We start from the raw sequence: 26011 nt of genomic DNA on the forward strand, positions 1-26011 counted from the left end.
TCTGTGTGGGGACACTCATTCAAGTCTATCCAGGGAATAGTATCAGTGTAACAACCTTCTAACAAGCTTGAAGCATGGGGATCCATCTCAGCAAATACTGTCAGTTGTTTCTAGGGGGATTTCATAACATGGCTGGAGAAGAATCGTTATTTTTCAGTTTGAAAAAACAGAGGATGAGAGCTGGGAGTCTAAGTTTTCAATGCTACTAAGCAGTGGCATATTTTTTTATTAGAAAAATGAAAATTCTGGGACCTTTCAAAGGTATTCTGGAAGTGGCCATAAAGTCAGCCCTGCAGGAAATTTATAAAACTGAAAGAACTGCCCATCAGAGACAGGAGGATGAAAAGGATTTGGGGTCAAACCAGATACCTAGAGCCTTACTGCAGGTGCGGCTTTGAGATGTGATTTGAAGAGAGATCAAGGTGAGGGATGAGGTTTCCTAGCCAGCAGGCATTGCCTGGGCATGCTCTCTGAAAACCTGAGAGACTTTTACTGTGCAGGAACAGAGTCCACAAGGACACAGCTACAGACAGCCACCTGTTCTCACTGCTGTAAATCACGCTGACATCTGTTGCAGTTGGTAACCCAACCATAGGCTCGGGACTTCTCTGAAGTACCCTGGGAATTATGAGAATTCTTTAACTGAGAGTATGTTACCTGATGTGTATATAGTTCGAAGAATTTATTAGCCCTGAGAATACTAGCCATGAAGATCAAACTGATTAAGGGGAGAATGAGAAACAACATGTCAGCTGAATAAAAGATAAATCAAATGTAAAACTAGAATTCATGCTTTGAACCTTTAAAATGTACATAATTCTTTTTTAAACTATATATATGTACACACACACACACACACACACACACACACACACACACAAATTCAATGAAACATGATCATTTCCATGCTCCACTTTCCCCACCAACTCTCCCGGAATCTCTCTTAACAAGACCTCCTCTCTACTTTATAATCTCTTCTTTGAATAACTGACTAAATCCAAGTAGCACTGTGCATAAGTTCACAGGGTTACACATTGTATTATATCCTGGAAACCCAAGCCTTTAACAAGACTACTTACAAGGGGTAGGGAGGGGGAGTTTGTTAAGGGTGGTGACAGGAAACTTGGAGAATTATGGCAGCCAACACTGCAGGCCTTTTGTCTCTAGTGTGACCGTCTTGAGGAGATGATGACCAGACCATGCAGCAGCTCTGAGCTGTCAGAGAACTACTGAACAAAATTCCTAAGTTCCTCTCATTTTTAGATCTCCCCTTTCATGTACACCACAGCAAATGACTAAGGCCTTCTATTCAAAGGAAACAGGATGGTTGGTCACATGGCTCAGAAGTTAAGAACATCCTTTGCTCTCTCTGAGGACCAAGTTTAGCTCTTACCACCTGCAGGTTCACAGTCCTTTATAAATTCCAGTTCCAGGGGATCTGAGGCCCTCTTCTGGCCTCCTCAAACACACCAGGCACCCATACGGTGTACATGTATGTATTAGTCATACATGTAAAATAAAATAAATCTTAAAGATAAAAAGGGAAATCCTTAAAACAAAACCAAACACCCCGGAACTTGGATCCCTGGCTCCTGGCCCAGCACATCCTCAACCCACAGGAGGACCTAGATGTATAAACACTGGGTGGGGATGACTGTCACTATGTCAGATCAATACTTTGTATCTGTAGCGACAAGCTCTTTCAGGGGATGGGTGTGACACACACTGCAGTGATTAGCAACGGCAGTGTCAGGACAAGGCCTGGCTATGAAGGAGGAGCCCGGGAAGAGAGTTTTGCTTTATTTTATCATGTGGGCTAGTTGTTGGCGTCTTTATGTTTTACGTCATGATAGGACAATTTAAGTTTAACTCCGCTGAAGATACCAGAACTAACAAATGAGTCTACTAGTGCTCAGAACGTTTAACTTCTTCTCTTCATCGTTTAAGATAAAAAGACACCAGGCAGAGTTCTAGAAAGCTCTGGAAAATTCCTAATACCTAATACCCCCTAATTCAATTTTTAGAACCTGTTTGTATTTTCTTCTGAAGCCGCCGGCTCAAACCTTAAGCTTCTAAGGAGGAAAGTGAAGAGAACGTTCCTTGGAAAACCATTTCTAGATGGTTAAAAATGTACTTACTGGCCTCCCTGAAGGTCCTTCTGGTCCAGGAAAACCTGTATCGCCAACAGGTCCTCTCTCACCCTATAAACGTGTCCCAAGGGGAAAAACATATTGGTAAAAATTTCGTTAAAATAACCCCTAAATCCGACACTAGTGTATCTGCTGTTAAAGTGGAAGAAGCTTACCGGCTCCCCTGGAGCTCCTGGAGGGCCTGGGGTACCAGGCTTTCCCTGCAACAAAATCAAATAAAAATGTTAAGAGCCACGCACCTAGGGGGTGGGCTGTGCTGGTAAGTTTCCATCCAGTAGACAAGAACTACAGTCTTTTAGGAAGAGAAAACCTATGGAGACAGTTCCTCCGTGAGATCAGCCCGAGGGCAAGTCTGTGAAACATTCCCTTGATTGGCTACTCCGGGGCAGCAGTAGGGCTAAACCTGGTGGTCCCGGGTAGTTTAAGAAAGCAGGTTGAGCAAACCGTGCTCTCTGCTTCAGTCCCCGGCTCTAGGTTCCTGCTCTGATTTCACTAAGGACCGTGGACTGTGATCAGGACACATAATCCAAACAAACTCTTTCCTTCCCAAGTTGCTTTTGGTAATGGTTTTTAACCACACCAATAGAGGCAGAGTAAGAAATTTATATCAGGTTAGGACTTTCACAAGAGAGCTTCTATGTTGGTCGTAAAATAATCTGAAAGGAAGGAAGGAAGGAAGAAAAGCACATTTTATCTGAAAAGCTGTGCTTGGGTAAAAGATTGAGGAAAAAAAATTTTTTTTCCTAAACCTCTCAATGTGCCTTGTCTAAAGAATTCAAAGTCAAGGGACCCAGGAGCAGAGATAGGAACGTGGTGTTTATCATAGGCCCACGTATTTGAACACTTGTTCCTCAGCTGGTGGCAGTTTGGAGTTTGTGGAGATAGCAAACCTTTAGGCTGTGGTTTTACCAGCAGAAACAATTAGGCAGCTCAGAGGCTTACCCTGAGGGCATATCCACTTCTGGTTCCCGCCAGAGTGGTCAAAGGTTTGATCTACCAACAGAGAACGCTGCAAGCTACTCCCCGCCCACCCCCACCCCTGCTGCCAGCCCCCTTCAGCAGCCATGGGTTTTGATGTTTGCCTGCTGACTTTTACTTTGAGCCTTAAGCAGCTTCTGTCAAATATTCTGTGGTCCAGCAAAGACTGGGAAATGAAGCTCCAAGTGTTAGACTGAGCTGGCAGGGCTGCGCTGGAAGAAAACCTCCTACCCGTGGTCCAGATCGTGGCTGGAAACATAGTTTGGGGATGTGGGTGAGTTTCAGAGACTTTAAAGGGCTAGACCCTCTTTCAACCTGCTTTAGAATTCTGGTAGGCGATCTGTCTGAGAGAAGGGGGAAAGAAAGGCATTCTAGAGAAAGCCCTGGGTAGCCTTAACTACACTGGACAGAGACAGACTGTTCTAGAAAGGACAGGAGTGGGTCCCGTGGACCTTCATTGAGAAGACATGGCATGCCCAACTGATTTTTATATTTGCTTCAACTACAATAATCATTTCGGTATTTTTAGACAGTACTGGAATATGTATCTATGATAAAATTTTACATCCTCTCTATTTTGTACTGGTTATCACTACTTGTTGGGCCTTCTTAACTGTTTTATTTTCCAAGGACCGGTGAAAAAACCAGGGCATGTTTTAAATCACATGATTGCACACGTTGACTGGGTCCACCTTTAATGCTTGCCTAAGTCTGGAGATGCCAAGTGCTCCTGGGAGTTGTGAAATATGATTTTAAAGTACATTTATCAGATGTTAGGTATCCAAAGGTAATGTCTTGGTATTTCAGCCAATCAACAGCCCCTAAAAACACTTCTGGAATGGCTCATTTAAACTAACTTTTGAAATTACTATACACGTCTTGATGACTTTGTGTGTGTCTGGTAATCATTCTTTGAAGACAGACCTAATCTGTGGTCATATTGGAAATGAATCTTGAAGTCATTTGTAGAGGAATATAAAGAGAAGGTGAGTTTCTTTGTGAGTGTAAGGGAACAGGTTGAAATGGCATTCTGGGTACAGTTCCAGAAAGGGAGTCCCAGATGCCAAGAGGAGGAGCAGGAGTGTGTGGGGGCCTGAGATTCAATGTGAAGCCCACTTTCATAAAGAACCTTTATTTTATAAAAGTCCAGAATGCCTGCAAGAGAAGGTGGTTTTCTTTTTTCTTTTTGCCTTTATAATTACAGACATTCTTAGTCTCAGTCTGGACAAACTTAATAATAGTAATAATAATAATAATAATAATAATAAAGAATGTCATTCTCTGTGAAAACATATACACGACGGGTAGCATTTTATGGTTTATTTGAAGTAGTTCAATGTTGGAGGGATTGTGAGGAATGGGGAGGGAGTGTGAGGCTCTTTAGGGATGGTGGTTGGAGGTTTGGGGTAGTATGGGGTGGTGGTGTTGCTGCTGTGAGGTGGGGCTAAGACTAGGGCCCTTTCCTGTCTTCACAGTGCTTCTACCGCCACCGCATAAGGCCTCCATCGACTTTCTTGCGATGTGCTAACCGGACTTTCCCTGCAGGGTCATCTGGCAAGAGGATAAATGAGCCTCTTATTCATAAACCGCGACCACAAAACTTTAATGAGGGCGTCGTGAATGAAGAGCAGAATTATCCCAAGGGCTCAGAGAAACGATTTCAACCTTTCTGGGAGCACTTCCTATTCATTTGCGAAGACCTTGCTGAGATAAAAGCATTTGACACCCGGAGAGCCACAAAAATGATGGAAAGGTTTGAGGCCTGGTTTACGAGGGAACATTAGCAGCAATAAAGCTCTGCTAATAACCCCGGGTGAGGCAAGTGTCCAGGCAGATTACAGCTTCGTGCATGTGTGCGTGCGTGTGCCTAACGTACATGCCCAGGGATGAGAACTTGGCCCCTGGAAGATGGAGAAATGTTGAAATATGACAGGGACAGAGATACAAGAAGTGAGATTTCAGAGCTGTGCACACACATTAATACATGATCACGGGTAAATGGGTTTCCTAAGACACTGGGGAAGGAAAGACAAGAGACAAAAAGTAAAGATTGGAATAAAGAACAAACACACGAGGGTCAAAGGAGAGAGGGGAGAGAGGGAGGGAGGGGAGGAGGGAGGGAGGGGAGGAGAGAGGGAGGGAGGGAGGGAGGGAGGGAGAGAGAGAGGGAGAGAGAGAAAGAGAGGACAAGCTCTGGGCAGCGGTTGCCTCTGGAATCACGATATACTCCAAGCCTCCTTGATCACTAGCTACAGACTATGGGCACAGAAATGCATACCTGAGAAGCTAAGACGGGATAAACCCAACTTACCGATATGCCGGCTACGCCTGGGGGACCTGCTGGGCCTCGATCTCCCTGTTGGGATGAAGATAGAAATGGCTACTCATAATGATGTCTATCGACCCTTTACTGTTAGAATCATTTCTCAAATAGTAATCTGACATGCCATTGTGTATGGAGGAAAGAAATCTCACAAAGCCTTATCCTTAGACCAAGAGTTACAGCTAGGGCTAAACTCACACACACACTCTCATACCACAAACACACTACAAACACACCACAAACATTCACACACACACACTCGCATACCACAAATATTCACACACACACACCGTAAATACACTACCAACATTCACACACACACATGCACACTCACATACCACAAACACACACACACACTCACACACCACAAACACACTACAAACACACTACCAACATTCACACACACACACTCACACACCACAAATATTCACACACACACACACACTCACACACCACAAACACACACACACACACACTCACACACCACAAACACACTACAAACACACCACAAACATTCACACATACACACACACCACAAACACACACACACAATCACACAACACAAACACACACACTCATACACCACAAACACACACACACACTCACACACCACAAACACACTACAAACACACCACAAACATTCACACACATACACACACACCACAAACACACACACACACTCATACACCACAAACACACACACACACTCACACACCACAAACATACACACTCTCATACTCACACACCACAAACACACATAGGAGCAAAACCAAATGGCCTCAACAGGTTGTCTTCATATGCCCACTGTCTATGGAAGTATGAGAAGTAGTGAAGATGCTGTGAACTTGAGAGGGTATGGGGTGACAACAGAGTTGGAAGGAGAGAGGGGTAGAAATGATACAAATACAGATTTATGCATATAATTCAAAGTTTTTCTGTGTGTGTGTGTGTGTGTGTGTGTGTGTGTGTGTGTGTGTCTGATGTAGGTCCCTGGAACTGGAGTTACAGACAGTTGTGAGCTGCCATGTAGGTGCTGGGAATTGAACCTAGGTCCTCTGAAAGGGCAGCCAGTGCTCTTAATCACTGAGCCATGTCTCTGGACCCAACCTGTTCTACTTTCTTGCTGCAGTATTTCCTGATATCATTGGTTTCATCATGCCCATACAGTTAAGTCCTGTATCCTTCTGTCAAAAATGAGTCAAGTATAAAAGATTTGTTTCATTTCCTTAAACATTCATTTTATGTTTACTAAGACAGTTATTGGTATGATAGGTTGTGGGACTGAAAGGCTAAAGTTGGAAATGTGAAAGGTCGAGTTCAGTTGAAGCCCTGAGGACAGGTGACTGTCAACCCGCAGGTGCTTCCTGAACTGATTTTAAATCCACTTTGCCTGGATGCACCCCAATGGGGCAGATGTACAAGGCTCTAGGCAAGCTCCAAACCCCCCTCCACAGGAGAGAGTGACGTAGACTCTAGCCAAATCATCCACTTCCTAAATCCCTCTCCTGCACACACACACACACACACACACACACACACACGCACGCACGCACGCACGAGTGCAGCATTAGAAAGACAACTATGGCAAATCTTAGAGGCAAATGTATGGGAATCTGGTGGTTGGATCCTGGGCTGTTTAAAAGGAACAGAACAAAGGAGAAAGGTGTGTGAAAATATAGAAACACGTTGAAACCTTCTCCTCGGTCCTGGCTCCTTTGTGATTCTGACTCCTTCGCCCTCTGTGAACGCTTTATCCCAGAGCCTTATCGCAGGCTCTGCACTTTTCTAACAGGCAGGCAGGGGTTTATGGCCCTGGCCAGCAGGGCTATAATCTGAGCACCGGGCTGAGTCTTGGCCCGCCAGAGTTCACAGGCCTGGTGGCACCCCGCTGGGATTCATTCCCACGCCTCCCAGCCTGAACTCCTGTGGACCAAGCAGAGCACACCAGAGGCAGCCTTCCCTGGGACCTGCAGTGTGAGGAGCCACCTTCCCCTGGAGGAGCAGAGCGGCACCCCACACTCCCTCCAGACCGATAAAGTAGAACAAAAGGTAAATACACATTTTGAATATGAGTGAATGCAGTTTTAACTTTTGCGCTTACCTTGACACCAGGAAACCCTTCTAGTCCAGGCAAGCCCATTGCACCAGGCTCTCCCTGTAAAAAGGAACAATGGCCAAAGGTTTATAAGCAACGGTTTAAACTCAGGGTTTCTCTGTCCTAAGCTCCTCAATATTAATTTGAAACTTGGTGAGTGAATGGTATCCTCTTATTCCAAGTTAGGTGTATGAAAATAGTTTGGGAATTAAACTATTATGCAGGCACGAGTCCATTTTATGATCCACTGTTTTTATTTTTATTCTGATTAAGAATCTAATCAGGAGGGATGACTCTATTATATCAATAGCTCCAATTTTAGTATGAATTAAAATGAAAAAGCAGATTTTAACAAGGTTTGCCAATTTGCGAGGCACCTGGGGCTGCTGGCTTATGAAATAAGATGAAAATATTTATGAGAGAATGAAGGTGGAGCTCTCCAAGCAGAGCGTGCAGCATCCTTAACACGATTATAAATGCTTAGGAAAGCTAGCCGCTAGCCCTAGGAGTGGTACCTTCGGTCATTCTAAGTCATTGCCCATGCTGACCTGTACTGAGAGGGGATAGACAGCATTAAAAAACAAACTAAACTAAAAAGAACAAGAGGCCTTTATGTATATTCTGCCTCAGTCCCAGACTATAGGTCTTCAAGTAAGATATTTGGAAAATCTACACTGAAAGATGCTGATTATTTGAACAAATCAACATGGCGATCAAGACAGATGTAGAGTTAATCGAAAAGTTAAGATGTAGAAATGGAGGCTGGAGAGATGGCTCAGCGGTTAAGGGCACTGACTGCTCTTCCAGAGGTCCTGAGTTCAATTCCCAGCAACCACATGGTGGCTCACACCATCTGTAATGGGGTCCAGTGATCTCTTCTGGTGTGTCTGAAGATAGTTACAGTGTTACTTATATAAATAAAAATAAAATAAATCTTTAAAAAAAGATGTAGAGTTGGCCCAAAGAGAGGCTCAGCAGTTAAGTCACATTGGTTACTTTTGTAGAAAACCTTGGTTCAGTTTCCAGCACCCACAAGGTAGCTCACAATCACCTGTAACTCCAGTTCTGGGGGAATACAGTGCCATCTTCTGGCTGCTTTTGGGTACTGCATGCATTTGTATATTGGTTATATGCAAGCAGAGCACAGAAAAATCTTTAGAAAAATAGAGAAATAGGCAAAGTGGAGAGTTATACCTGATAATTTGTAATAAATTAATTACTGTTAATGGAAAATATTTTCTTAGGTCACTAGATATTTTATACTTAGCAACACTGGTTGGGTGTGGTGGTGCACTCTTTTAATCAGAGTACCTGGGAAGCAGAAGCAGAGGCAGGTGGATCTCAGATCATTGTGAGTTCCAGGCTAGTCTGACCTATAAAGAGAGTTCCCAACTAGCCAGGGCTTCACAGGGAGACCCTGTCTTAAAACAAACAAGCCAACAAACAATGCAGCACAGAATAGCAAGCTTCTCAACTGTATTCTCTGTAGCTGTATTTCTGTACACAAAATACAAATCTGATTAGAAAGACTTCTAAAACTGCACACCCATTATTGCTTATTCCTTAGTACATACTACTAAACAAGTGAGCACACAACTTGGTAAATTTTATGTTTCAGAATTTAAAAAATCTCATTAGTATTTAAACTATGTAATCATATATATATATATAATCATAAGATTAAAAAATAAAAAGGTGTTCAGATTGTATTCTGTGTGAGTCTGTATGAAGGAGGCCCCTAGTCATTGATGCATGGAATATATTCTGGTATCCTGTCTCTTTGTTTACACTTTCAACAGTCTTTCCTTAGGATAGAAGCAATCAATTAATTAATCAGCCTTTGTTAGAGAGTACATAGTAATTAAATATTTAATTGAAACCACTTAGACGTTGACTAGCTAAAGGAAAAGATGGTTCACATCAGGAAACCATCCAGTTTTTAGCATATTCAATTGAAGGTGATTCTTTCCTGTATAAAGTTTTTTCAGAAGATTATTATTGCCGCGTGTTGTATCTTGAATCTTAAAGATCCCCGGAAAGTGCATGCCTTTAAGGGTTGATCTGCAATGTGGCTGCCCAAAGAAGAGGGGCTCATGAAGACTTTGGCTACATCAATTAACCCCTCATAGCATAATGAGCTGTAGGGTCTGGGTTTGGTTATAAAGGAAAGGTGTCTTGCTGTGTGCCACTCTGAGATTAACAGCTTAGTTTCCCTAAGTGGTCCCTGGTACATATTCTGACTCACCACAGGTCCGAGAATGGACTGAAACCTTTGAAACTGCCAGTCAAAGCCAGGATTTCCTCCTTCTGAGTTGTTTGTCTCAAGTGTCTTGTCACAGTGACACAAAGCTGACTTACCATGACATGGAACTTGAAGGCCACCCAGAGAGAACATTTCCCCCTACCTCATTCGTGTTCCCTTTTGATACATACTTGGACAGTAGAGTTCTCGTACTCCTCGCTTATTCCTGTGCCATGGGGTGTGGGTTCTCCAGACCCAGCAAATGGCAGGTGACAATGTGAATAGCGTGTGAGTGTGTACTAGCATATAGGACCCAACGGAGTAACTTCAGGGAAATTTTTTGTATGGTAAGTATGAATGTTCACACAATATTTAACACCATGGCTTTCTATCTCTGTTTTGTGTTTCATTCACACAACCTCACCATCTAAACAGAGACTACTGTTTAGTTTTATAATTATTTATTATTATTATTATTATTATTATTTCTCTCAAAGCTAAGAAATATGGAACCTAATTTCTTCAAGTTTTACTCCAACGGCCTTTATATTTTGACTAGCTTCTTTCCAGTGCTGATAAATTATAACTTACTCTTCAGTATAATATTTAAAAATTTTTCTCACCCTAATCTGCAATTATTAAAATGAGAACTTAAAGAATGTCCCAGAAAAGTCAATGAGAAGTCTAAATTTATCCCTGTGACTCAGAGAGGTGCCGTTTTGTAAGTCCATAAAAGAGTAAGACTGGGGGGAGTATTTTAATCAATATGATTAAAAAATTGAATAAAAAAAGAACAACATATTTGTAGATGAACATATATAATAGTAATTTAAAAATTGCAAACACAGAAACGGCAATTCCCAGGAAACACATTCGGGGTTTTGAATATAGTACTGAGGACTTGAATTAATTATTTTAGGGAAAATCAAAAAGACATCTAGTATATCCTGCCCAGTAACAATGATAACTTCTTTGATAATCCTCTCTGAAAAAGTCACATGGTTTGCATGGTTTGTCTGTTTCCAGTTTAACATTTTTCTTTCAGACAGTTTTTACCAACTTCTACTGTTATAGTAAAATGACTTATTATTTTTTTGCATAGCAACAGAAAGCGGTTGGGAAGCTTATCTCAGTCCTGGGTACATTTAAGCTTCACTGCTTTCCTCAGAGGTTAAAAGGATGTACAAATGGGACATGAACGATGGAATGTTCGGTTGGAAAGGACGTGGCAGGAAATGGAACGACAAAGGTTAGAGGCAACCTAATTGAATCTGGCAGAACTTCTGTAGGGATGCTCCACGGCTGAGGAAGATGCTGAGAACAATTACCATCCTTGGGGCGGCTGGAGGACACGATCTCCTTAGTCGCTGAGTGTTAACCTCTTGCTGCCTTCCACTCAACAAGCAGGCTATGACAGTCTATGCTCCCGGAAGAATTGCCCAAGACACGAGGAGTAAATAAACAGCCCTCTCCCCTTTTCTTGTTGGTGAGATGTCAGATATGGCAAGGGATTTCTCCTCCCTTAAGTATTTCTCTTCCACAAGCTACTTTAAATTGCATCAATCATCCAAAGAAGGCCGTCAGAGGAAAGTGTTCCAGTTATCAAGGGCATCCTGTGTGCCTTCCTACAGCAGAGGACGGTTTTTAAAACCCACAGACGGAAAGAGCGGAGCCTCAAGGGCAGGCACAAGAATGCGGGACCAAAGCGTCTCGAAAACAAAGAACACATTTACTGACATCTCTTCATTTGTTTTCTTGCCTCTGACACCTAAGATGACAGCCTATCTTTGTCTGCCCCCCTTTCTAGTGTTAACAAAGACCACACTACATAGAAGAAGAAACATACATACCACTGGGCCAGGATCACCCTTTGGGCCCTGGAAGAAAAGCGTAGAAAGATGGTTTTAATTATGACTAGGCCACCATTGTAGAATCTGAAGCACTTTTCTTACATGCCTGTTAACAAATACAAGGACAGTGCACATGTCACTTTTGCAGAAGTTTGGATGTAAAGTTTAGAAATGTAATTCGAGGTCTAGAGAGGTGCCTCAGTGGTTAGGAGAGCACACGTTCTCCCAGAGGACCCACGCTCAGGTTCCAGCACCTATAATGGGTGGCTTATGACCACCTGTAATTCTAGCTCCAGGGAACCAGTATCCTCTTCTGGTTCATGAATATCCCATGCACATAACCCCCAGCCCCGTCCACCTTATACCATTAAAATAACTAAAGAAACAACATGGTGCCATTTCCATGAACATATTTGGACATTGATTTAGAGCTTAGAGTAACTAATTAAGGCTTTGCTCACTGTTTCTTTTCTTTAAATTGGTTTTACTTCTTTACTCCTCTGTAAAACTGGCTTACACTTGTGACGTCCAGTTTTCAGTGAGCTTGAGGGAGAGTCCCCCATCATTACTGTGAGCCAGCTAAGGCAACTTAAGATAAATCATCTGTACTTACTGGGGGGCCCGGAGGTCCGGGGTAACTGGGAACGTTCACTCCTCCCTTCGAAAGAAGAGAAAGCAGATGAGAAGAGCTTATAAAACCTGTACCTGGGAGATGATCACAGGCAATTAAACATGGAGGTACCTGGATTTTATATAAACTGCCCATGCCGTTTCCCTCATTGAGCGGGACGCCCTTAGGAAAGAAAGAAGACACCGAAGTTAGCACTTGGAACTTCAGTGATTTTACCAGATGGGATTCTTCCTATAGTAACCTTTACTTAATTTTTTTCTTAGTCTATATTTAAGGTGAATTTAGCCACCATAAAGCAAAGACCCCAGGCCTGTAATGTTTCAAAACAGCAGGGAAAGCAGGACAAAGGAACCTGAACTGTGCCTGAAACACTCGGGTGCAGCCAGTTGGGGTTTGAATCTGTTCTGGTCTGGCAGATGAGGCATGTGGATGAAAAACATTATCTGCCCATTAAAATGCAGTGTCTGAACCGCAGCTTTACTGTATTTCCAGCCTGCGGACGTGCAGGCAGCTACGCAGCAGGGCTGCTGCAGAGGTGGACAGGGAGCTATTGGCAGCTGCAAGGTGACGTTTCCCCACCGTTCTTAAAGCCGAACAGAAAATTAAGGTGAATTGGGGGATACCGTCAGTCACATCACCCAGTGCGGATGCTTCCGCAAAAACATCTTTAAAAACCGTGAAACAAGAACTTGTGTCTGTGAAACAAACAAACCAAACAACAGAGCCAAAACTCCGGCTCGTAAATACGGAGTATGAAACGGAACTCCCTTGCGCAGTTTCCTGTCCACGGTAGCATTTCGGAAAAATGCACATGAAACATTCCGTTTGGAAACACTTAGAAAGGATAATGGATTCTTAGGGGGAAAAAAATCCAAGTGTGTTTTTATTTTTTAATACCTCGGCTGCAAAAATGAGGAAGCCTTTAATTCATTACTACTTGGGGATGACGTCAGAAATAGTTGTGTCCAGAGAGCACCATTCACACGCATCTTCCAAACAGTGAGACAGAAGGCCACGCTTTGTTTAACCCTTTATTATTCCTCCATTCATTTGGCAACGACTGAACAGGGACTATATTTTAGTATTCCTAGCCTCGAATAGGTAGATGTAAAAGACTTCTAAGAAAGTTTCCCAGAGAAGATGCATAATCCTCCTTAAAACAAAACAAAATCCAGAGACAAGAGGAAGATTTCTTAAGCCTTATATAAAAGCACAGCACAGGTTTCTTTAATGGTCTCATGATATATTTTGCTTTCCTTCTCCCATTGAGGAAAGGACATATTTTAGAATTTGAACTCCATGAGTTTTATGTCTTGCTTCTTGAAGGAAGAATTAGATGCAGAACATATTTAAGAAAGCAAAGAGCAATTACTTTGTGTATAAAACATGCAACTATATACAGACTTTTTAGTTTTCAAACGGCTACTGTGAGACCCCCCCCCCCCCAAGTTTGGCTTCTTAAGTTCCTAAGAGGTTCCTCTGTGGGAAACAACACTATAGACCTCAGCTCTGCTGCTATTTGAACATGGCCCCACAAGGGGGCAGACTTGCCACAGAGAGAGGCCCCTGCTCTCCACAGCCTCCGTGAGAGTGCAAGTCTGTGTGGTTCACTAGAGCAGAGGACATCCAGGGCTCTGGTGCAGTTTTCTCACTGCATGCCACGGAAGTAGAATTTTCTCATGTCTCAGACACTACTTATGGGCTGAACACAGACAACATTTATGAAAAAGCAAATCGCATGATTGGAAAGGATGTTTTCTTAAGGACCCCCCCACCCCTTTTTTAATCTGTGAAGTTTTATGGTAGTCAAATGTTTCTCCATCCTTTATCAAAAGTGGAGAGTCAGGCTTGTCAGACTTAGGCATCCTGATTCCATGGAAAAGAAGTTCGTGTTATACAAAGAACTGTAAACACTGCAGATTGTGGCTGAGCTGAAATATGGACAGCTTAGGCCTACCTAATGCTGCACTGCATGTCATTTTTACACACATATGCATATACACATGCACAGACACACATACAGGCTCACACACAAGCATGCATACACGCACGAACTCATGCAACAAAAGATTTAACTTTGCATGAATCCAGGTAATCAACTTATGAGTCATAACTACACAGAATTAAAACCTCAAACAACTCACAGGCGGTCCAGGGGGTCCAGGTTTCCCAGGGGGCCCCTCACTACCCTGCAAGAGAGACACAGACCTTTAATTAATGGCTTAACCATTTCTACTTCAAGTTTGTGAACCAGGTTGTTCAAAGAGCAATCTTCGAAAATCACCATGGCTGCCTTTTTGCTTCTGCCTTGTGGTCTTACTCTGCTCAGCTTGACCCAGTAAAACACATCTCCCAACCCCAGGAAAGTGACTGTCTTCTTCCAAGTCCATCTGGATTCTCGCTGCAAACTGTAGGGAATGACAATTCCCCTTGGGATAGACCATTAGATGACCAGTCCTGGTGGACATGGGTGAGGAATCTTGAGAACAGGTGGGGGAGTTTTCCTCTGGTGAGCATGGGATACAGGGCAGAGCTAACGCAAACAGATTGTGGGCTTTGAGACTGTGGCTCTCTGGATTAGCCTTCGCTCTTGGCTTCACCTCACCACCTGCAGCTTTTCAGAACCAGGAGATCATTATAGTAAAGGTAACTGAAGTAAGAAGTCGCCACCAGTGTCGTATCTGTTGGTTAATGACAGACTCTACAACCAGGTGAGGTGTGTTTTACTGAGTGGAAACAACTTTGCTATGACACTATTTAAGGGAAATGGTCTGTACAATTTAAATAACCTCCGACTTCGACTTGTAGGAAACATAAATCAAAAGCCAAAGGGAACTCCAATAATTGCTTACTGGACCAATAACTATCCTGTGACTTTTTCTTTTAACTGAAATTTAGTAAGTGACTTTTACAAAGCATGGAATACTGACCAGTCCATAGAAAAGCAACTGTTGCAGCCCCTTTGGCTTTCTGACAGTTGTTGCTATAACTGTGCACTGCCTTTAGGATGGTATCGTTATGAAATGTCCTAAGTCACGTTTATCAGAGACAGTGACAACACAGAGCGTACGATGCCCAGGAATTTTCAGGGATGTCAGTCGTCTTCCAGAATTAGACTGACGACTTTATTTCCAACTCATCTGTTTCCTACCAACAAAGGAAAACGTCACAAACCATGTATTTACCAATATAAATAAACAGTAAAGTTTCTCACGCAATGCACTGCCTGAGAACATGCATGCCGAGTAAGCGTGTCGTATCTTTCCCTAAGGTGCTTTGATGGTAGCCGTCACCCCAAGACTCCCTCTGTTCTGCGGACCGCTCCCAATGTCCTTCAGAGCACTGCGTCATTTTTCTATGAGTCAACAAACAACATGTGCCTATTGAGAATACTTCCTCTCCCCCCTCCCGGCGCAATTAGCAGGCATATTCTCATGAATGCCTTCAAGCTCATTTCACTGTGGAATCCCATTAACTTCAAAGTCCAGTCAAGGGAGGGCTGAATAATTTTCATAGAAAATAGAGAAAGAGGGCCGGTGGGACAGAGAAAGATCCTTAAGACATTAACGGGATAAAAATGTGCTGAGGCGCTCAAGCATATCGTTTCCTTTAAGTGTTTGGAGGATTTTTCATTTTGCTCCTTGATACCGCCACTCTCCCTTTGCTCAGGGAGCTGGCATCCTGGCAGGTGTGCAGGAGATACGTGAGTAGCATATGTGGCTCTTCGAATCCATTTCCTCAATCTGAATAGCTGTAGCTATTATGTTCATTTGGCGGCTGTGCCGGTACTGTCACTGCAATGTCAAGTGAGACCCGACACCATGGCGGCTTGATGCTCATATGCTGTTGGTCATCCCTTCTAAACATAGCGCATATATTCAGCTGTGAGCTGTAGGAGTTAGTCTTCACTGACATTGGGGTGAGATTTACAGTCACTGTGGCAACCCACCTCTGGGTGGGCGTGTCTGTGAGGACATTTCCAGAAAAGTTTAGTAGGAGGACCCACCCTGAGCAGGGCCATCATTATCACACGGGCTGGAGTCCCAACTGAATAAGGGACCAGAACACTAGCACCCATCTCTCTCTCCTTCTTGCTTACAGATGCGGCATGAACTCAAGACCTCAACATCTACCATGACCTACCCACCATGACGATCTTCGGTCTTGAACTGTAAGTCCAAACAAACACTTCCCACCTTTGGCTGTTTTCTTAGATATGTTGACCTAGCAACTAAAGTAACTAACTAACGCATTCTTCTTCCCAGGGAACGTGGTTTTTGTCAATTTCTACTAAGGTCTTCTAGGCACAGCATTGCCAGATTGTCTCACCAGTCATTTGGATGTGGATCATTGTCTTGAGAGCCAGCAAGGCATTATCTGGAGCCAGGGAGCTCACTCAGTATGTTTGGTCTCTCTTCCCCTAAACTTACAGCACGAGTCCAACTAACTCATAGGATGATGAATTTGATGGGCCTGCCAGCTACCAAAACCACCAGTGCTTTTGTTGGGGCTTTTCTAGCTTCTCAGAATTTGAAAGATGCTGTTTAGGGCCAATTTATACTTTTTTTTTTTTTTTTTTTTTTTTAAACAAAAGCCCAAAGAGAGCAAGACACAGCCATAGCTGGAAGTTTCTGATACATTACAGTCCAGCTTACCTTTTTCTCTTTCGGAGGCTTGAACCAGTCACTGTTCCTTACAGATGGACATCTCAGCTTCTGAACCAAGTCTAGATTTTCTATCTCCAAACATAGCTCTCATCTATAAACACCTGTGTTTGGACCCACTTTTAGACCAACATCTTTGCAAGTTCATTCCATGAATAGCCACTTCCTGACATACAACATTGGCTCCTGTAGGCTGCTCTTGATTGCATAGAGTTCTCAGTAAATGGTCTCATCTTACCCCAACCCAAGTCCCATTTTCCTCTGTACCTTGTCACCTTTTGCTCCAGTGGGACCAGGATGTCCAGTTCTTCCGGTTAAGCCCTGTGAAATGAAAACCTGAGTTTTTTATGGAGCCAATAAGTCAATGGTCAAAAGGTGGTGGAAGGTGGTCGCTTAAACTTAACCCATTTAGAAGGTCATTTGATCCTAATTAAAGTGGTTCTACAAGCTTATTTCTTCAGGCTGATACAGCAGCCTGTATTCTCCGGATAAGCCATTGGAAGTTTAACATTTCTATCTTTCTTTTTTCACCTTGGCTAACCACATTTAATGACCTTAATTGAAACCTTTCGATACACTTAAGAATTTAGTCTTTCTGTTTAAATGGCAATTTACATAACAGGTCTTTCTAAATGAGGTGTAATTTCAGTAGCGATCAACATTTTAAATACTCCAATACTGGGCAGAATGAAAAATGCGCATACTGAGTTATGTGATCTGCATTATAAAAAGGAAAACAAAAGTAAATCTTAATTCTCCTTTGAGAATAGAATTAGCAGTAATTCTTGTGCTTTCTTTTTTGGTTCTTTTTCATAATTTAAAATTTTATTATGTAGGTGCAAGCATAAATGATAAACTTTTAATTATGGCAAACCCATGACTCAAAATAGTAAGGGATGATCACTTCTTATTTGAGAGATAAAAATAATTCACTGACATAAGGACTTTAAGAGAAGAGGTAGAAAGGTTGAGACTTTGACTTTAATGGAGTTGGTTTAGCAAGGAAAATGCATTATGTGGGACAAACTTATACAAAGATTATTTGTTGGTGAAAAACTCAAGTGTGATTTTGTGCCCCATCTTTTATCTGTCAATTGAACTTTAGGATTTCTTAGAATTAAACTCTAAGTAAGAGATTGGGTTTGGCAGGTTGGAAATGAAAGAAGACTCTGTTCCAAGAAAACAAGATAACCCAAAGGCCATATTGCTGTGTTCAAGGGGGCAGCAGAAACAGAATTTTTAAAACTTCACATATAGGACTACAACAAATTAAAGCTGATAATCTTTGGCCTGTTATTTTTCTTTAGAAAATTCTAGCTTGCGTTGGATCTGAATATCTTATCTAAGGTTAGTGCCAAATTTTATAACCAAGGAGAGAATGTACTTGTGTATTCTACGTCCAACAGAGTGAGAAACAGCTCTTTGGCTTGGCAAAAATTCTCATGAGACGTCTCTGCAAGACTGAGCAAGCTTAAATAATCTCAGATGAAAGCTGGAGTGTTGGGTGAGGCTACTGTTCTAGGCAATGGCTGAGCTACACAGAGATACAGGGCAGGAAAGGCACCAGGAATATTAATACACCGTGTATCATTCCCACAGGTATGGCCTATGAGGAAACTAGTCTTAGACATACTTACAGGGGGTCCAGCTGGGCCAGGAGCTCCTGTGAGGCCAGGGATTCCTTGAAGACCCTGGAAAAAAACAAAATTGTTAGATTTTGGTGTTAGTTGAATTTACTGCCAACTCCTGTGAGATTTCCAGCACTTTCAGAGACTTTCTGGGGTTCAGATTGTGGACCATTTATATATTTATAATAATGTATAATCTATATACAGTGGACACTGTATATAATACACACTACTGGGTGTATTGTGGGGACAGACATAAGTTTTGGGTTTTTACCACTTTTTCCCTAAGAGGCTGAGACCATGTTTTAATTAGAGAAAAATTATTCACCTGTCTGTTGTTTCAGATTCATAGGGAATGCATCAGGTTCTAGATGGAAGGGCTGGGGTTGTGGTTCAGAGGTACAATACTTACCCAACAGTCGTCAAGGTCAGGTTTTCAACTCCATCAGTATAAATACCAACAAATAAGCCAAAAAAACCAAACAAAAACAAACAAACAAACAAACAAAAAAAAAACCAATAAAAAAAAAAAACCAACAAAACAAGACCCAAGTTGTGGATTGAATGGCATCATTTTTCAAGAGTCAGTCTCTTTACTGAATAAAGTATTTTAGGGCTGCTCTAATATTACTTGTTATATTAGAACCCCTCTTTCTAGTGTTCCTAAATGATGAATATTTATGCCCATTATAAATATCAAGCAAAGTGACTGTGGTAAAATGACGGCATCTGTATTTATGAGATGTCAGCAGGAATGAGCTGGATTGAGGGTATTTGTACCAATAGGCTTAAGAATAAGTTCAGTTTATCCAATACCAAAGACCACATGCTGCTTCAGCTTTGTTCATGAGATACTGTGGTAGTTTGAGTGTGAATAGTTTTGATCAGCTCATATATTTGAATGTTTGGTCCCTAGTTAGTAGTGGAACTGTTTTGGAAGGATTAGAAGGTTTTGCCTTGTTGAAGGAGGTACATCACTGGGGGTGGTCTTTGAGGTATCAAAAGCCTATGTCAGGCCCAGACTATGCCTCTCTCTCTCTCTCTCTCTCTCTCTCTCTCTCTCTCTCTCTCTCTCTCTCTCTCTCTCTCTCTCTCTCTGCCTTATGCTTGTGGATCAGAAGTAAGCTCTCAGCTCCTTCTCTGGCATCATGCCTGCCTACCTGCTGCTATGCTTCTCACCATGATGATTGTGGATTAACATTTTTGAAACAGTCAGCAAGCTTCAGCCCCAATTATATTCTTCTTCATACACACACACACACACACACACACACACACACACACACACACACATGCATACATACATATGTTGATATGCTGCTTTGGTCATGGTGTCTCTTATAGCAATAGAAAAGTAACTAAGACAAGTATTGTTAGGAAAAGGATGAAGAGAGTTTGGGGGCATATGGCCCATGGAGGTGAGCTGAGGCCTGGAGGCAAGGAGGAAGCCTCTGGGGATTCATATTGGGAATCCATTTCCCCTAAGGGACCAGTCACACAACGGTATAGTATAGAATAGAGTTTATTCAGGTCATAGGAGAGTTAAGACGATAGTAGAGGCAGAGAGAGAGAGAGAGAGAGAGAGAGAGAGAGAGAGAGAGAGAGAGAGAGAGGAATAGAGGAGTAAAGGAGTAGAGGCTAGCCATGAGCATGTGGAGAAAGTGGGGAAGAGAAGGGGAAGAAGAGGAGTAAGGGTGTAAGGGCAAGAACAAGAGAGAGCAAGAGAGAAAGGAGGGGGCAAATAGCCCCTTTTATAGTGTCAGGTTACTGGGGCGGAGCATACCTGGCTGTTGCCAGGTAACTGAGGGGTGGGGTTTATAGAATCTCAACAGGTATGACATGAAGAAATACTTAAAGGATCTACTTGAGTGTGCTGGAATGCCTCATGTAATAAGTATCAGGCAAAAATCTTGTGTATAATTGTATGAAAGAACTTAGTCATTCTTTCTTCAAGATTTTATCAACCCCCTTCACTTGCTATGTTCACGTGTGTACATACATGTATGTGTGGATGTCTCATATCAGTATGGTGGATTTCATTTCATTTCCTCTTTTCATTTTCCTATTATCATGCATGTGAGTTTATAAAAATATTTATAATTTTGTAAGGAAAAAGGAAAAACTTCCATTTGGAAGGGTACTTTCCCCACATTTCCATAAATTTTTCTACATGTAACTGTTTCAGATATAATTATGCATATATCTTCCTCTCTTTGCTACTTTAAGTCTCAACTCTGAGATGCTGAGTGAGTTTCTGGGTTGTCTAATTTATAAGCATGGGAGGTTAACCTCTGATGACCGCATTAAACTGGAAAATAAACCCCACTGCATAAGTAAAAACCATCTTTCTCAGCAGTCTTTCTCTTAGCTGCCCAAAATTCTGTCACAGGAGTGAGAGCTATTATGCAGGCATAAGGAGCGATGTGAAGATTTTGTAAGACACAGTGACTTTTAAAGTAAAATCGATTGTGTAGGTATTTGGCCATCATTGCTATATTTTATGAATAATGACATTTTTGTGCCTTGTTTGTCTTTGATTATCATAAAATATTATGTGAATACATACAGTCAATTTCTTTCTCTGGCTAGGAAACATGGGATCTGTGCTTTGTTAATGTTTTGCAATTTGATGCTGAGCCTTATAGCTACATGAAGAACCTGGAGTGAGCCACTTTTCAAAACATTGGCAAATGGGTGATTCCTCTAACTTTTGAAGTAAGTTGCTGTTTACAAAAGTAGGTCTCCAGAAGGTATGACCTCCCCTCTGTACCTTCTCCACAGGTTTTGTAACATTAGAGACAATGCACGTCTGTCATCACTGTGTAGTGTGTTGGGCAGTTGGAAAGGTATGCATTGTTGACTAATATTTTATTCATTCAGACAAACCAGCCAGATGTGTAACTATGGTATTTATTGAGTGCAAGTAGATGAAACAGTCATTTGCTGTCATTGATCTGTGAGGCAGACAAAAGTTGTGTTGGGCCAGGCTTATCCCTGTAGGGGACAAAGGAAGAGAGCCTCCTGAACTCTAATGAGTCCTCTGCAGCATTTCCTGTTGATCCATGCCAAAGAACACACTAAAATATCAAGGGGTATTCATAATGGGTTCAGCTCACCAAGATGGCAAAATACCTCATGGAATCAATACAAGTTAACTTCTCATGAATTTAACAGAGTCACTCATAAAAAGCTCCAATTCCAATTATTTCTCAATTCCCCTGTTTTTATTACCCTCTCAATGGCCCCTTAAGCCCACCCCTTCAATCTAGGCAGTTAAAACCTGCCTGCCTGTTAAAGCCCATGGTTGTACTTATACCTCACAGAAACCTTCTGTGGAAGCAAAAGCTCATTCATTCTCACTTGTTTTCAAAACAAACGCCTTAATGTCTTATTTATAAATGAAAATAAATGCTGTATTTCCCATTCTTTAAATTTTTTTTAACTTGGGAAACAATCCCGAGCCAATCTTAAAGGTTTCCAGAACACAATGAATATCAATAAAAACAATAATAAATGATGATAGCCTGTAATGTGAAATACAGTTCCAACCAGGAAAACAGATCTAGTTTACAGTGTCATAATTTCCCATACTACCATCAAGGTTAATATATGCCAGATGGCTTTCTTACTTTCATTAAGAACTATTAGCACCAAAACTGTTTAAACTAACAGCAATTCATCATTCTAATTGGTTTTTCTAAGCGTTAATGTGAGTTATACAGGGCAAGAATAATATCCCGAGCATCACTGCGGCTTACAGTCAGGAAATTACTCCATTATCTCAAAGCCACATCTGAGTTAGGTGCTTGTTCCTGGGGTGAGTGGATGACCTGAACCAGTCTACCCAGATCCTTAGCTTCGCTTATTTCTCCCAAGCGTTTAGAAGCTGAGCCCTGACTTAAATAAGCCAAGGTTGTTAAAGTTGACTCGTGGTACAGAGGTGTTTCCCGGCTCTCAGCTGGGTTCTGAAGCTGCCCTCATCTACACATGTTCATATACTCTTTCCATCTCTTAGCTACCCTGAGGTCTTTTCGTGATTACACTCTTCTTCTGTTTATTCTTTGAGAGTTAGGATAATTACCTGAAATCGGAAATCCCATAACTTACATAGTAATTATTATTAGCTTTGATGTTGTGTCTCTACATCTGGACCACCATAGATAGATGAGCATCTAAAATTATTAAAATGTGTTATTTTTAAAACAACTACCTACTCGTGGTTTTAAATGGTTTTGGGATTAAATATTCATCAGAGTGAACATCTTATTGTTTGGGTTGATCTGGTCTGCTGTGCAGAGTCAAATGCTAAAAACTGGCTCCCAAGATCGGGTTGCCCCCAATGAGTGAATACTCCTGTACACCAGCTTTTGTTTTGTAAACTTTGTCCCCCAAGTTATCCCTGATTGGTTAATAAGGATGCCTACAGCCTGTAGCTGGACAGAAGAGAGGTAGGGTGGGGCTTTGTTCTCAGGCTTCTGGTTTCAGGGAGGGTAAGAGGAAAGGAAGGAAGAAAGTCGCTATGGGTCAGGGGTCTGGAGCACATGTTCCTGATGAAGCAGGATTTTCATTTACGTCAAGCAATATCTCAGGGATTTTTGACAAGGAAGCCAACAAAATAGCATAGAGGACTGATGTCTGCCCAGCTCAGGTGCTTTACGGCTTATTATAAATCTAAGGGTCTCTGTGGCATTTGGTTGGGATATTTGAAGGCAACAACTGGTTGGTGCACACTTCCAGAATAATAATTACCTCAACACCAGTCCTCTACTAGATCAAATAGAAAGAGTAACAGCAGAATCGCTTACCTCATCACCTTTCTCCCCATGTATTCCAGGGTAGCCCCGCTCTCCTTTGCTTCCCTGAAAAGACAGTAACCTCAGTGAATACCAGACTATTTCGGTGTCATTTGGAACAAAGGGGAAAAGAAAGTACCACCTCCCATCAGAGCCTCCCAAGGTCTGTCATTTGGACAGGATCAGAGAATGAAGCAAAGGCGGCCTGCTCCACTTCGCCAAAGAAAGTTCTACTTTTCATAGAGTTGACAAATCTCTCAGAAGACTTCCTTACCTTTGGCCCTTCTCTTCCTGGAACTCCTGGAGGACCTGGTGGCCCTACATCACCCTGGAAGACAGAGGGTAACAGAGCTTCGAGGAGGGTACTTGGTAGGGGTGCTGTAAGGCTGGCAAACAAGCATCAAAACGCTCACCTTCCTGGTGGCAGGATCATATTTTCCAGGCTCCCCAGTGCCTCCTTCATCCCCAATATTGCTTTTCAGCCCAGGAACATTGGCTTGACAGTTGCTACAGAAGTTCTGGTGAGTATAAAGACAACTTACTGAGAGGTTCCTGAAACCTGTTTAAGAAATTGAGGTCTGATCTAGTTGAACCCAACCAATGAGTAATCGTGAGGCCATTCTCGCTTTCAGAGACCCGTGTGTTCAATTTAGAAGATGACTTTTTTGAGGTTAAAAACTTCGACAAACCTAATCCTTAATCTTGGTTTATGACACTGGTGAACTTGTATTTAAAAGTGAAAACACCACACTTATATCTCTGATGCCATTACAAAGGAATATTCCCGATAAATAATGGGGGGGGGGTGAGAAATGTAATTTGAGGATACAATCTGAGTTTTAAGTTTTTAGTATGTTGAGGAAGGGAAGCCATATTTAAGTTTGGATTAAACATCAAGATTAAGTAGCATATCAAACCAATAGTTCCATTAGTTAGTAGAAATACAATTAGAAAAAAGACAGGAAAGAAAAAAATTCTGATTTAAAAGTGGAATGAATTGGGACCCACCGTGGGGTCTGCTACCTTTGTTAGTGGAACATCCTTGAGAAGGACAGACACTTGAGGGTCTTTGACTTGACCCAGAGTCAAATCCAAGAGTCAGGAAACCTCAGTGAAATCAGCATTCCACTGACTTTACCACAATTCTCAGGTGATCTACAGAGGCTTGAGTGGAAGTGTCATTGCTTCTAAAATAAGCGAAAGTCTTTTCACATGGCTAGGGAATATTTCTGTGAGAAGCTTATTTTAAAACCAAATTTTGGATAAAAATATGATCAGGACTAAGATTGGGGCAATGATGGAGGGGTGAGTTGACAGGGTAGGACAAAAGACACTTCTGGTTTTTGTTCATGGGAAGAATCATTGAACAGAAAAAGAAATATAGATTTGCCATTGATTAAAAAAAACTGTCAAGAAAGACTAAAGCCATTCGTAACCAATACTTCTGGCCCAATAAATATCTGGTTTTCAGCAATATATTCCTTGGAACACAACTTTTGGCCTCAGAAATGCTGGATTAAACTCTGAAATGGTTCTTTCTAGGGTTCAAATATGTAAAACGATACCAGAATTGTGTGTATAGTTGATCAAACAATTTTACCACCTAGATCACATTGATAGAAGAATTTAAAAACATAAAGTTGTGGAATCACCATGTAGCAACGGGTGAGGTAGAACTTAGGAGAATCAGGAGAGTTTCCACATTTGAAAATGTATATATATATATATATAAAAGATAAATTATGCTCACACACAACTTTACCAAAATAAAGCTAAACCTTAGAACACCGATTTCAGAAACGTTCTCAGATAGATGATTACATTGATGACTTTAGCAAAACTTGAAAAGACAATAATTGTTATAACTCAACAGAAACTTCTTAGACTTGTTAGGCATTGGTCTCATTTTCTTTGGTTATATATGACAGAATGTTAAAACAAGGGAAATTGGTTTTAATAAAGGTTCTTGGAAACAATATTATTTCATAGAAGTGATTAAGATACATTCATCATTAGCCAACACTCAATCAAAATCCAAGGGGACTGGGCACACTGATTAACCTAGAAGAGCTGGGAGGAAAGTTTGATTTCAGTATTGTGCTAGTTCTTCTCAGTGCTCTACCTGAAGACATCTTAGAAAACAAAAAGCAGTTACCATACCACCTTGTTAAAGACTCAACACATGGAGTCAGTATGCTGGGTTATAGGGTCAGGACTTAACATTATGTTATTAAATTGTATCACAATTCATCAAATTCTTGGTTTTAGATGTTTGGTGGGAGCTACGCATTCCCCCTTCTTCTGTTGAATAAAGCTGTGGGGAGGTGTTACCTGCCTAGCTTTCCTCCCTGCACCCTACCAGGACCTTACTGGGATGATTCTGGGAGAGAAGAATAGTGTAGTGTAGAGAAGGCTGTCCTGGCAAGACTACCTGTTCCTCAGATTCCTGAGACACCTGGGGGCCTGCTTCTCTTTTAACAGAGTCCACTCAGTATATTGCCTGTCTGCTGAGCCATCCATACTCTACTTGAACATAAATTCTGGTTGCATGTACACATTTCTCCTCCTTCAAGAATTCAAGTGTCTAATTGATACGATCCTGTCATTTCTCACATCATTGCTGTTACAAAGAATCTAGGACTTAATACCAGAGGACA

The 26011-nt window shown here is 41.8% G+C and overlaps 1 protein-coding gene across 1 annotated transcript in view; it reads right to left on the reverse strand.

Annotated features, from left to right (window-relative positions):
* COL19A1 (collagen type XIX alpha 1 chain) overlaps positions 1 to 26011 on the reverse strand; it is a gene marked incomplete at both ends in the record, with an annotated part of 301963 nt that overhangs the window by 19808 nt on the left and 256144 nt on the right. Inside the window, 13 exons of the mRNA XM_080916766.1 lie at positions 2139 to 2201; positions 2306 to 2350; positions 5440 to 5484; positions 7553 to 7606; positions 11639 to 11665; positions 12252 to 12296; positions 12381 to 12431; positions 14414 to 14458; positions 17201 to 17254; positions 18571 to 18624; positions 23367 to 23420; positions 23629 to 23682; positions 23768 to 23872. Of these exons, the coding sequence (XP_080772892.1) occupies positions 2139 to 2201; positions 2306 to 2350; positions 5440 to 5484; positions 7553 to 7606; positions 11639 to 11665; positions 12252 to 12296; positions 12381 to 12431; positions 14414 to 14458; positions 17201 to 17254; positions 18571 to 18624; positions 23367 to 23420; positions 23629 to 23682; positions 23768 to 23872 (696 nt within the window). The remainder of the gene's footprint in view (positions 1 to 2138; positions 2202 to 2305; positions 2351 to 5439; positions 5485 to 7552; positions 7607 to 11638; positions 11666 to 12251; positions 12297 to 12380; positions 12432 to 14413; positions 14459 to 17200; positions 17255 to 18570; positions 18625 to 23366; positions 23421 to 23628; positions 23683 to 23767; positions 23873 to 26011) is intronic.

This window comes from Micromys minutus (genome assembly GCF_963924665.1).
Source record: "Micromys minutus genome assembly, chromosome: 5".
Lineage (NCBI taxonomy): Eukaryota > Metazoa > Chordata > Mammalia > Rodentia > Muridae > Micromys > Micromys minutus.